This window comes from Scyliorhinus torazame, chromosome 1 (genome assembly GCF_047496885.1).
Source record: "Scyliorhinus torazame isolate Kashiwa2021f chromosome 1, sScyTor2.1, whole genome shotgun sequence".
Lineage (NCBI taxonomy): Eukaryota > Metazoa > Chordata > Chondrichthyes > Carcharhiniformes > Scyliorhinidae > Scyliorhinus > Scyliorhinus torazame.
In genome coordinates, this window is record NC_092707.1 from 88,463,522 (window position 1) to 88,476,358 (window position 12,837).

Consider the following 12,837-nt stretch of genomic DNA (forward strand, 5'->3'; position numbering starts at 1 on the left):
TCAAATCTCTATTGGAAGGTAACTTGCACCAAAAAAAGAAACGATAAACAAGTTTATTATGATCACTGATTAATATACTCCTATACCTGAACAGTGGGATACAGAGTTGGGGAAGAGCTAACTGCTTTTGTGTTTTTATTTGGCTAGTCGGAGTCTTGTACATTGTTGCTCTAAAATCTGATGAACAAATCGCACTAGGTGCTCCTCCAACAATGAGCTTTGTGTACTAATGCAACGCCTGCGTATGGTTTAATAGTCTGTTAATGTTACAGGTTTTCCCCCATAAATTCTTTAGAAAATTGAATGTTTTTGTGTCTCTCTTTTCAGCATCTGGAACAGGAGAAGCACGAGTTGCGGAGACGATTTGAGAACCGCGAGGGTGAATGGGAGGGCCGTGTCGCTGAACTGGAGAGTGATCTGAAGCAGCTTCAAGATGACTTAGAGAGACATCAGGTCCAGCTACGCGAGGCAAACAAAGAGAAAGTAAGAGCTTTGAGGGAACTCTCTGAACAAAACCAACGCCTCTTGGAACAGCTCACCAGGGTAAGCCTCGTGATAGTTGACACTGGGGGAAGGAGTGGAGGTTCAGGCTCCTTCCCTAATATCTTGCCACAGATCAAATTTGCTTTTGCGCAAATGCAATGCTTTAAATGATATTCTGAATATTAAAATGTTGTAGCTACGCGGTGACTGGAGAAGGTGTGTACCTCTGAAGTGCTTTTATTGACAGAGTGGCACATAGGTTGAGATGGGCATTGGCAGAGGTGCGATGGTTTATCTGGAATGGCACAGGCTGATGGTTGGTGGTGGGGCTTGCCACTGAGGCATATGTTTGTACATTTGCGAAGGTTCAAAAACATGTTAGCAAGGGACTTGCCAGTGTAGTGGAGTGGAGCTATGATGGCAATAAATTGAGAGCGTAAGAACTCTGTGTCAAAATAGCACCCAGGCTTCTTGTCAGGGAAGATGAGTGTCAGTATGTAATGGATAAGAGATTTCAATGTGGAGAAATCTGCTTTTAGTGCTGTGTAGAGTATTTCATTTTGATGGGATTAAGAAGATATGAATCCAACACTGATGGGCTGTTACCATGGAAGCAGGGCTACTCGATTAACTTGCAGAATATAAAATGGCCGAGTCACTGAATGTACAGGCATGTTATACCCGGTCACTGGTTTCTGCTGGTCTTTTTTTCATCAATTCTTTAAATGGCAAATGGGCTCCTACAAAAGCTACGACTGACATTGAAGAGACAGCATTGTGTCTGTTACTGCAGCAAATTCTACAGCATTTATTAACTTGTTACATTTCACGTTTAAATTCAATTTCAAACAATCAGCTGCTGCTTATTTCACGTTCAGTGTAACTCTATTCCCAACCAGCATCAACCCTCGGCTACGTGCTTACTGGCCCTGCAAATGACGTACCAAATTGGAGATGCATTTGAGTGAAATGAAAGCAGTGGGCCTTGATTTCAGAATGGATATAAAAGAAAATCTCTGGAGATCTGTAATAAACACAGTAATTGGAATATAGAGTGAGGTAGTCTATGTCTGAAAGGCAGGTTAATGCTGTTGGTGGGATACTTAATTGGTGAAGTCCCTGTGACCAATCGGTATTGCATGTATTCCTGGTGCTTTAATTTTCTGCTCAATACAATCCAGCTCTTGGAGCCTTGCTACTCTGGTCTCTTGCCTCTTACCTGTAACTCAGTAACATGAGGTGCAGAGAATTGTAGGCTGCAAGCCTGCATCCCACCATTATATGACACAACACATTGGTGAAACAAATATTAGATTTTTATGAATTGCTGTCTCTAGACCCATTGACCGGCCGGGTCGGAGAATCCCTGGTGGGTGGCGTGAATCTGGCCCCGCCGCTCCGACGCCGGCTGCCGTATTCGGCAGCGCCGGTTTTCGGGGAGGGCGGGGTTTACGCCGAGCTGGTCAGGGGCCGTTGGCAGCGGCTCTCCGGGCCCCGATGGGCCGAGCAACCATCGTTTCCTGGCCAGTCCTGCCGTCGTGGTGAGTCCTTGAGGGGCGTGGGGGGATCTGGCCAGGTGGGGGAGGGGGGGGGGGGGGGGGGGGGGAAGATGGCATGGCCCGCGATTGGGACCCACCGATCTGCGGGTGGGCCTGTGCCGTGGGAGCACTCTTTCCTTCCGCGGCAGCCTCTGTAGAGCTCTGCCATGGCTGGCGCGGAGAAGAAACGCCCTGCGCATGCGCAGGAACATGCCGGCTGGTCTGCGCATGCGCGGAACCACACTGGCTGTTCTGCACATGCGCCAACTCGCGCAGGCCCTTCGCTGCCAGTTGGCGCGGCACCAACCCCTCCAGCACCGGAGTGGTTCGTGCCGCTCTTGGCGTCGGCCCATCCGGCCAGTTGCGGGAGAATCCCGCCCAGTATGTCAGATTAATTATTGCAGGGCACTCTTTAAAACTCTTAATGACTGTAATTATGAGAAAGGAGTGCAGGTTAGTGGATTGGCCATATTTCTTTTATTAAAACAGTAAAAAATATACACAAGGCCAAACGGTACAAACACTAATTTTGTGTTGGAGAAACAGGGTACCCTCCCCTCAGTACCAATGTACAGGGTGTGGGGAGGTGGATACTCTGATTATTAAAACAGTTCACAACACGTTTCTACAAAAAACAAATGGCACAAGCACTAAACTTTGCGCTGGAGGGACCAGATACCCTCGCCTCAGTATCAACAGAAGGGAAAGGAAGGGGGGTGGGTGGGAGAGAGGGGAAAGGAGGGTGGTGGGGAGGGAGGGAATCGGGGTGTTGTTGGAGGGGGGCCCAATAGGACACTTCCTGAACTATCTTCGGAGGCAGAAAAACAAGAACCTTCAATTAAGATGTGCCAGATTCCGGGAGTTCCCCAGAGAGGGTGAGGGGCTACAGAGTGTCAGGCACGAGTGAGCCCTGCGCCCCACTGCAGAGAGCCTCATGTGCACCCTCCGCTCCTGACACTGGACGGCCTTCGGACAGTCTCCCTCTGGGCCTGAATCCTCCACCACGCTGAGTGTGGCGGGCGACACGGGCCCACCAACCATTGGCCATGCTAAATTGCTAAGATGTGCATGTTAGGTGAGGTCATGGGGTTATGGAGATAGGGCGGGGGAGTGGGCCCAAGTCTGGAACTCTTTCAGAGGCTCGATGCAGACTTGATGGGCCGAATGGTCTCCTTCTATGATTTATGGAATCCACAACAACTGAACCGTGCCCGCCTTCTGCAATGGTTTTCCTGTAGATCTGAGGTAACTTTTATCGAATCAAAATGGTTATTTCGGGTTAGTCACATTATTCTTGTGATTTGCCACTGCCCAGCACCATCTGTCCTATACCAATGAAATAAAGATGCTGCTGCAGGTATAGCCTGATTAGCATTCAGTCTGGCTATGAGTCTTAAGTGAATTTAATACTGTATGTTGCATCTGTCATTTCAGGAGTCCGTCAAATCAAGATCATAAAGAGCTGCCAGCGTATGTGGGAAAGGGTGGTACGGAGGTTGACGATTATAAACATCAATTTGATAGCTGTGTGCTCGATTTAGCTGGTGCAGAATAAGTGATTTGGTTCATCACAAATTCAGGTCACTAGTTGAAGCACAATAAATAGTTCCAGTTCCTTCTGAATAGACTAGTTCCGGATCTCAAACACTTAATGCTCACTGTCGCCTTGTTGTTTGCTTCCATTATTTTATTTTTATTATTTTGCTTGCACCTGTTCCTTTTATATCCTTGTGGTAGTCACCACTAGCTGTATTATATGTATTACGGTAAGACATATACTAGAGGTACCTGGGTAAATCCCTGCCTGCTGGCTCCGCCCAGTAGGCGGTGTATAAATGCGTGTGCTCGCCGGTGCTGCAGCCATTCTGGTGGCAGCTACAGGAGGCACAACGGGCGCTATAGGTGGTCTTGTGGGGCAGTGTCCCAGCCTCTGAGCCAGAAGCTGTGTGTGTCCTGCGTGTGTGTCCTGCGTGTGTGTCCTGCGTGTGTGTCCTGCGTGTGTGTCCTGCGTGTGTGTCCTACTGCTATAAGATGTCATGGGGTCTGTCCACCATTTATCCCTCAAACAACATTGTCCAGTTATCACATTACTGTTCATGGGACCTTGCTATGCACAAATTGCCTCCCATGTTCCATACATGACAACAGCAGCAAACAACATTACCAGAGCCTTTTAAAAGCAGCAAATGGAAAGGCAGGATGTAAACACAAGGGGTTGGATTCTCCGTAGCCCATGGCGAAATCGTGATTGCCGATCGGGCAGTGAATGTATTGTGACGCAGGAATAGGGGCTGGTGACTATTTGACGCTGGTCCGTCATGCTCCAAACCGGCACCATCATCCTACACGCAGTTTCAATGCCGTTGGCTCGTCATCAGCTGGCCCACCCACGATGCTCCGTCCCCGATGGGCCGAGTTCCCGACGGCGTAGGCCATGTGTGGTCCAGAGTGTGGGAACCTGGCGTGCTGGCTGAGGGCAGTGCCTAGTCCGCCACACTTGGCTGGGATCTGTGCCGCTGGCCGGGGGGGGGGGTTTCTGCTAGGGCTGGGGGGACGGGTGGGGGTTAGCCAGGGGGTAGGCTGTGGGATTGCGGTTGGTGCCGGTGCTCGCCCCTCGGAATCGGTGAGAATTTCGCGCCGAATTTTCGGTCGTGACAGTCCACACATGCTCCGCTGGCATCAACACTTAGTCTCTCAAACGGAGGATCCAGCCCAAGGTTTTTTTTCTATCTTAGTTTGTAACGTTTTCTAAATGAATTGGCCCAGGTCTTATGGTCAGTGTGAATGAACTTGCGGTAATGACAAATGCATTTCAATGTACTGTCCTTCATACCGAATCTAGAACCATATGAATAAGGCAAGCAATTGTGTAACCTTAAGTAACCAGATTGAGGAAGTCTGAACTACCGAGTGTAAACCAGGAAGTGAAAGTTAGAATGCTTAATTCAATGTCAAATCGCACACAGAAACTGAAGAGTGGGAAAGAAAGATGGGAATGAGCGAGGTAAAAGACAGAAAAAAAAATAAAAAAATAATTCATACGGTCTTATTTCTATTCCTATGTTCCGAGGAGCAGGAGTAGGCCATTTGGATCTCGAGCATGCTCTGCCATTCGATAAGATCATGGCTGTCTGATTCTGGCCGTCACTCCACGTTCTTGCCTGTCCCCCATAATCTCCCTTGCAATCAAAAATTTGTTAAACTTGGCCTTGAATATACTAAATGACCCAGCCTCCACTGCTTTCAGTGGACAAGAATTCCAAAGGCTAATGACCCCTGAAAGAGGAAATCCCTCCTTATAACCATCTCATTTTAAAACTATGTCACCTCGTTCACATCTACACGGCATCTACCTTGCTTTCCGCCACCTGCAGCGGTGCGCAGGGGCCTTCTTGGAGGTGAGTAGTGTGTTTAAAAACCTTACCTTTACAGGAGCAGCCCTTTGGATTTCGGCGGCAGCGGTGCGCAGGGGCCTTCTGGGAGGTGAGTAGTTAGTTTAAAAGCTCTTACCTTTACAGGAGCAGCCCTTTGGATTTCGGCGGGAACCGGAAGTTCGACCTCTGGCAAGTTTCCCCCCCCCCCCCCCAACCAATAAATTCTGGTGGAGAGGAAACCCGAGACACTACACGTGTAGTGTCTCCCACCCACCCTCCTCCTCTAACCTAATAATAAGACCCATTGGTGTAAGGTAAGTGCCATATTATATTATTATATTATTAGCATTGTGCAGGTCAAGGATTGGAGGTGGAGGAGCAGTCTCTGCCAGCGAGAGAACCTGAGAACATCTCAGAAGGTAAGCAAGTGATTTTTACTTTTATACCTTTTTTTCAAATTGTGTGTGTCGGGGGGAAACTGAAGTGACATCACAGAAAAGCTGTGACCTGAGTGGCTGGTTGGGATTCTAACCTAAATTTTTTTTGAGTATTTGGGAACTAATTAAACATAATAACTTAATTATATTTTAGAGGATATCTAAGCCAGAGATCGGAGAATATTATAGTTAGCTATCGCATTTCTATTAGAAATCTAGTGCTAGGAAACAGATAGTTGACAGTAACTTTGTAATTAAAAAAAAAAAAAAAAGTATTTATAAAAAAAAAAAGACAAATTTTAATTTTAATTAATTGACGCAATGTCAGTTAGAGGGGTGCTGTGCTCTGACTGTGAGATGTGGCAGGTCCGGGAGGCTTCCAGCGTCCCGGATGGCTTCATCTGCAGAAAGTGCACCCAACTGCAGCTCCTCACAGACCGCATGGTTCGGTTGGAGCAGCAATTGGATGCACTTAGGAGCATGCAGGTGGCGGAAAGCGTCATAGATCGCAGTTATGTAAGTGTGGTCACACCCAAGGTGCAGGCAGAGAAATGGGTGACCACCAGAAAGGGCAGGCAGTCAGTGCAGGAATCCCCTGTGGTTGTCCCCCTCTCGAACAGATATACCCCTTTGGATACTGTCGGGGGGGATAGCCTATCAGGGGAAAACAGCAGCAGCCAGAGCAGTGGCACCACGGCTGGCTCTGATGTTCAGAAGGGAGGGTCAAAGCGCAGAAGAGTAATAGTTATAGGGGACTCTATAGTCAGGGGCACAGATAGGCGCTTCTGTGGACGTGAAAGAGACTCCAGGATGGTATGTTGCCTCCCTGGTGCCAGGGTCCAGGATGTCTCCGAACGGGTAGAGGGAATCCTGAAGGGGGAGGGCAAACAGGCAGAGGTCGTTGTACATATTGGTACTAACGACATAGGCAGGAAGGGGCATGGGGTCCTGCAGCAGGAGTTCAGGGAGCTAGGCAGAAAGTTAAAAGACAGGACCTCTAGGGTTGTAATCTCGGGATTACTCCCTGTGCCACGTGCCAGTGAGGCTAGAAATAGGAAGATAGAGCAGACAAACACGTGGCTAAACAGCTGGTGTAGGAGGGAGGGTTTCTGTTATCTGGACCACTGGGAGCTCTTCCGGGGCAGGTGTGACCTGTATAAGATGGACGGGTTGCATCTAAACCGGAGAGGCATAAATATCCTGGCCGCGAGATTTGCTAGTGTCACACGGGAGGGTTTAAACTAGTATGGCAGGGGGGTGGGCACTGGAGCAATAGGTCAGAAGGTGAGAGCGTTGAGGGAGAACTAGGGAATAGGGACAGTGTGGCTCTGAGGCAGAGCAGACGGGGAGAAGTTGCTGAACACAGCGGGGCTGGTGGCCTGAAGTGCATATGTTTTAATGCAAGGAGCATTACGGGTAAGGCAGATGAACTTAGAGCTTGGATTACTACTTGGAACTATGATGTTGTTGCCATTACAGAGACCTGGTTGAGGGAAGGGCAGGATTGGCAGCTAAACGTTCCAGGATTTAGATGTTTCAGGCGGGATAGAGGGGGATGTAAAAGGGGAGGCGGAGTTGCGTTACTTGTTCAGGAGAGTATCACAGCTATACAGCGAGAGGACACCTCAGAGGGCAGTGAGGCTATATGGGTAGAGATCAGGAACAAGAAGGGTGCAGTCACAATGTTGGGGGTATACTACAGGCCTCCCAACAGCCAGCGGGAGATAGAGGAGCAGATAGGTAGACAGATTTTGGAAAAGAGTAAAAACAACAGGGTTGTGGTGATGGGAGACTTCAACTTCCCCAATATTGACTGGGACTCACTTAGTGCCAGGGGCTTAGACGGGGCAGAGTTTGTAAGGAGCATCCAGGAGGGCTTCTTAAAACAATATGTAAACAGTCCAACTAGGGAAGGGGCGGTACTGGACCTGGTATTGGGGAATGAGCCCGGCCAGGTGGTAGATGTTTCAGTAGGGGAGCATTTCGGTAACAGTGACCACAATTCAGTAAGTTTTAAAGTACTGGTGGACAAGGATAAGAGTGGTCCGAGGATGAATGTGCTAAATTGGGGGAAGGCTAATTATAACAATATTAGGCGGGACCTGAAGAACATAGATTGGGGGCGGATGTTTGAGGGCAAATCAACATCTGACATGTGGGAGGCTTTCAAGTGTCAGTTGAAAGGAATACAGGACAGGCATGTTCCTGTGAGGAAGAAAGATAAATACGGCAATTTTCGGGAACCTTGGATGACGAATGATATTGTAGGACTCGTCAAAAAGAAAAAGGAGGCATTTGTCAGGGCTAAAAGGCTGGGAACAGACGAAGCCTGTGTGGCATATAAGGAAAGTAGGAAGGAACTTAAGCAAGGAGTCAGGAGGGCTAGAAGGGGTCATGAAAAGTCATTGGCAAATAGGGTTAAGGAAAATCCCAAGGCTTTTTACACTTACATAAAAAGCAAGAGGGTAGCCAGGGAAAGGGTTGGCCCACTGAAGGATAGGCAAGGGAATCTATGTGTGGAGCCAGAGGAAATGGGCGAGGTACTAAATGAATACTTTGCATCAGTATTCACCAAAGAGAAGGAATTGGTAGATGTTGAGTCTGGAGAAGGGGGTGTAGATAGCCTGGGTCACATTGTGATCCAAAAAGACGAGGTGTTGGGTGTCTTAAAAAATATTAAGGTAGATAAGTCCCCAGGGCCGGATGGGATCTACCCCAGAATACTGAAGGAGGCTGGAGAGGAAATTGCTGAGGCCTTGACAGAAATCTTTGGATCCTCGCTGTCTTCAGGGGATGTCCCGGAGGACTGGAGAATAGCCAATGTTGTTCCTCTGTTTAAGAAGGGTGGCAGGGATAATCCCGGGAACTACAGGCCGGTGAGCCTTACTTCAGTGGTAGGGAAATTACTGGAGAGAATTCTTAGAGACAGGATCTACTCCCATTTGGAAGCAAATGGACGTATTAGTGAGAGGCAGCACGGTTTTGTGAAGGGGAGGTCGTGTCTCACTAACTTGATAGAGTTTTTCGAGGAGGTCACTAAGATGATTGATGCAGGTAGGGCAGTAGATGTTGTCTATATGGACTTCAGTAAGGCCTTTGACAAGGTCCCTCATGGTAGACTAGTACAAAAGGTGAAGTCACACGGGATCAGGGGTGAACTGGCAAGGTGGATACAGAACTGGCTAGGCCATAGAAGGCAGAGGGTAGCAATGGAGGGATGCTTTTCTAATTGGAGGGCTGTGACCAGTGGTGTTCCACAGGGATCAGTGCTGGGACCTTTGCTCTTTGTAGTATATATAAATGATTTGGAGGAAAATGTAACTGGTCTGATTAGTAAGTTTGCAGACGACACAAAGGTTGGTGGAATTGCGGATAGCGATGAGGACTGTCTGAGGATACAGCAGGATTTAGATTGTCTGGAGACTTGGGCGGAGATATGGCAGATGGAGTTTAACCTGGACAAATGTGAGGTAATGCATTTTGGAAGGGCTAATGCAGGTAGGGAATATACGGTGAATGGTAGAACCCTCAAGAGTATTGAAAGTCAAAGAGATCTAGGAGTACAGGTCCACAGATCACTGAAAGGGGCTACACAGGTGGAGAAGGTAGTCAAGAAGGCATACGGCATGCTTGCCTTCATTGGCCGGGGCATTGAGTATAAGAATTGGCAAGTCATGTTGCAGCTGTATAGAACCTTAGTTAGGCCACACTTGGAGTATAGTGTTCAATTCTGGTCGCCACACTACCAGAAGGATGTGGAGGCTTTAGAGAGGGTGCAGAAGAGATTTACCAGAATGTTGCCTGGTATGGAGGGCATAAGCTATGAGGAGCGATTGAATAAACTCGGTTTGTTCTCACTGGAACGAAGGAGGTTGAGGGGCGACCTGATAGAGGTATACAAAATTATGAGGGGCATAGACAGAGTGGATAGTCAGAGGCTTTTCCCCAGGGTAGAGGGGTCAATTACTAGGGGGCATAGGTTTAAGGTGAGAGGGGCAAAGTTTAGAGTAGATGTACGAGGCAAGTTTTTTACGCAGAGGGTAGTGGGTGCCTGGAACTCACTACCGGAGGAGGTAGTGGAGGCAGGGACGATAGGGACATTTAAGGGGCATCTTGACAAATATATGAATAGGATGGGAATAGAAGGATACGGACCCAGGAAGTGTAGAAGATTGTAGTTTAGTCGGGCAGTATGGTCGGCACGGGCTTGGAGGGCCGAAGGGCCTGTTCCTGTGCTGTACATTTCTTTGTTCTTTGTTCTTTGTATGTGTTAAATTTGAACAAAATAAATTATGACGGTTTGAGAGACAAATTAGCGGACGTGGATTGGGAAAACACGTTAAAAGATGGTACACAGGCAATGGATATACTTGAAAGAATTATTACATAGTTTACAGCAACTGTAAGTTCTTTAAAGGCACAAAAACCCAAAAATAAAAGTCTGTCAACTGTGGCCAACGAAGGAAGTTAAGGACTGTATAAGAGTAAAAGAAAACCGGCATTCTGGCCTTTGCGTCCCTAGTAGCCCGGCGAAGGATCTTGCTAATGTGGAAGGAGGCGAAGCCCCCCAGCCTGGAGGCCTGGATAAATGATATGGCTGGGTTCATAAAGTTGGAGAGGATTAAGTTCGCCTCGAGAGGGTCTACGCAGGGGTTCTATAGGCGGTGGCAACCGTTCCTAGACTATCTCGCGGAGCGTTAGAGGAAGGTCGGTCAGCAGCAGCAACCTTGGGGGGGGGGGGGGGGGGGGGGGGAGGGAGGAAGGGGGGGACTGTCTGGGAGGGTGGATGAGCAAGAGATAACATGAAGGGTTGGGGAAACTGGCACGTACGGGAGAGGGCCAGTGTACAAAGCTGTGTAAATATATCATTTTGCCATGTATATATCTTGCTCTGTGCGATTTCTCGTTTTTTTTGTTCTGGGGGGGGGGGGGGGGGGTGGTTATTGTTTGTGAGGGAGAAAAATTGTGTTAAAAAACTTTAATAAATATATTAAGAAAACGCTTAAACTTTCCTGAAGTAGCTGAAGATTGGGAGGATTTTAGAATATAGTAAAGGAAGATCAAGAAACTGATAAAGGGTGAATAAAATATGAATGTATACTCATTAAAATCATAAAAACTGACCATAGAAGCTTCAGTGGATACATAAAAAAGGAAACATTTGACTCTGACAAATGTAGGTCCATTTTAGACTGAGTCAGGAGAATGTATAATAGGGAATAGAGAAATGGCAGAGAAGCTAAATGATTATTTTGTGTCTGTCTTCACTGGGGATGATGGAGGAAATCTCCCAAATGCAGTGATCCAAGGGAGTAGGGAGAATGAGGAATTGAAGGATATTAGTATTGGTAAGAAGGCTGTATTGAATAAATTAATGGAACTGAAAGTTTTTAAAAATAAATTTTCAAGTACCCAATTCATTTTTCCCCCCAATAAATGGACACTTTAGAGTTGCCAATCCACCTAGCCTGCACATCTTTATGTTGTGGGGGTGAGACCCACGCAGGCTTGAGGAGAATGTGCAAACTCCACACGGACAGTGACCCGGGGTCGGGTTCGAACCCAGGTCCTCGGCGCCTTGATGCAGAAGGGCTAACCACTGCGCCACCGTGCTGGCCATGGGACTGAAAGCTGATGAGTCCCCAGGACCTGATACATCCCAGAGTGTTGAAAGAGATAGTGTAGGAAGTGTGACGGCAGAGTGTGCCCGAGGGCATGTCAACAAGGCTGGATCAACTTGAGGGTGTCGCTCTTGTGGATAGAAACTCAAGACCACACGTGATATTTCAACTAAATGTAGAGCAGGAATAGTGGATGCATTGGTGATCATCTTTCAAAATTCTAAAGCTACTGGAGTCGTTTCTGAAGATTGGAAGGTAGCAAATATCTATGTAAGAAGGGAGGGAGAGAGGAAACAAGGTACTACAGACATATGAGCCTTGCGTCAGTGGTAGGGAAATTGCTAGAATTTATTTTGTAGGATCTTCTAAATGGACATTTTGATAATAATGATCTGCTTGGGCATAGACAACATGGATTTATGATTGAGAAATTGGATTTGACAAAGTTGTTGGTGTATTTTGAGGATGTTACTATCAGATTTGATAAAGTGGAGTCAGTGGACATAGTGGGCACTATTCGCCCCCACCACGCCAGGTGGGAGAATCGCCGTGGCGCCGCGCGAATCGCGCCACGCCGCCCTGACCCCTGCACGCGATTCTCCCACCCCCCCTGGAAACCAGGGGTGCACGATTCGCACTGGGCCGAGCGGCCGCTACGACACGATAGGTTCCCGACGGCGCCGTCCACCCCTGGTCGCTGCCGGTGGGAACGCTGGGGAAGCGGCCTGTGGGGGAGGGAGGGGGGCTCCTTCATCGGGGTGGCCTCCGATGGGGTCTGTCCTGCGATCGGGGCCCACCGATCAGCGGCCCCCCCCCCCGGGCCTACCTCCTTCCGCGCGCGGCCCCAGAACACCGCCGCCATGTTGGTGAGGGGCCGGCGTGCGTAAGACGTTCCCCGCGCATGCGCGGGATGGCGCGCCCCAACTGCGCATGTGCGGGTTGGCGTCAGGACGCTGGAGCGGTGTGGGGGCCAGAATAGGTCGTGCCCGGGCCCTGTTCGAGCCGTCGTAAACGCGACGGCATTCACGACAGCGAGAAGACTTGTCCTCCATATTGGAGAATCGCCGCCAGTATACTTAGATTTGGCTTTTGATAAAGTCGTCGACAGGATATTGGTTCATCAAATGAAGGCACTTGTTGTAGGAGGTGATATACTGTCATGGATTAGGGATTTGTTAACTGGCAGACAACAAGAATAGGAATAAATGGGTCATTTAAACATTGGCAGGCTGTGACTATTGGGGGATCATGAAGAACAGTGCTTGAGCTCCAGCTGTTCACAATATATATCAGTGATTTGGATGTGGGGACCAAATGTGATGTTTCCAAGTTTGCTGATGACACCAAGCTGGTTTGGAATGTATGTTTTCAGGAAGATGCAAAG

General features: G+C 48.3%; 1 protein-coding gene across 5 annotated transcripts in view; it reads left to right on the plus strand.

Annotated features, from left to right (window-relative positions):
• LOC140409407 (BICD family-like cargo adapter 1) overlaps positions 1-12,837 on the plus strand; it is a 176,385-nt gene that overhangs the window by 20,362 nt on the left and 143,186 nt on the right. For all 5 annotated transcript variants that reach the window (XR_011940331.1, XM_072497851.1, XM_072497854.1 and 2 more), the window contains exon 2: positions 328-543. Coding sequence is in view for 4 of the 5 variants with exons in the window: in XM_072497851.1 (XP_072353952.1) it covers positions 328-543 (216 nt within the window). In the remaining variant the exon portion in view is untranslated. The remainder of the gene's footprint in view (positions 1-327; positions 544-12,837) is intronic.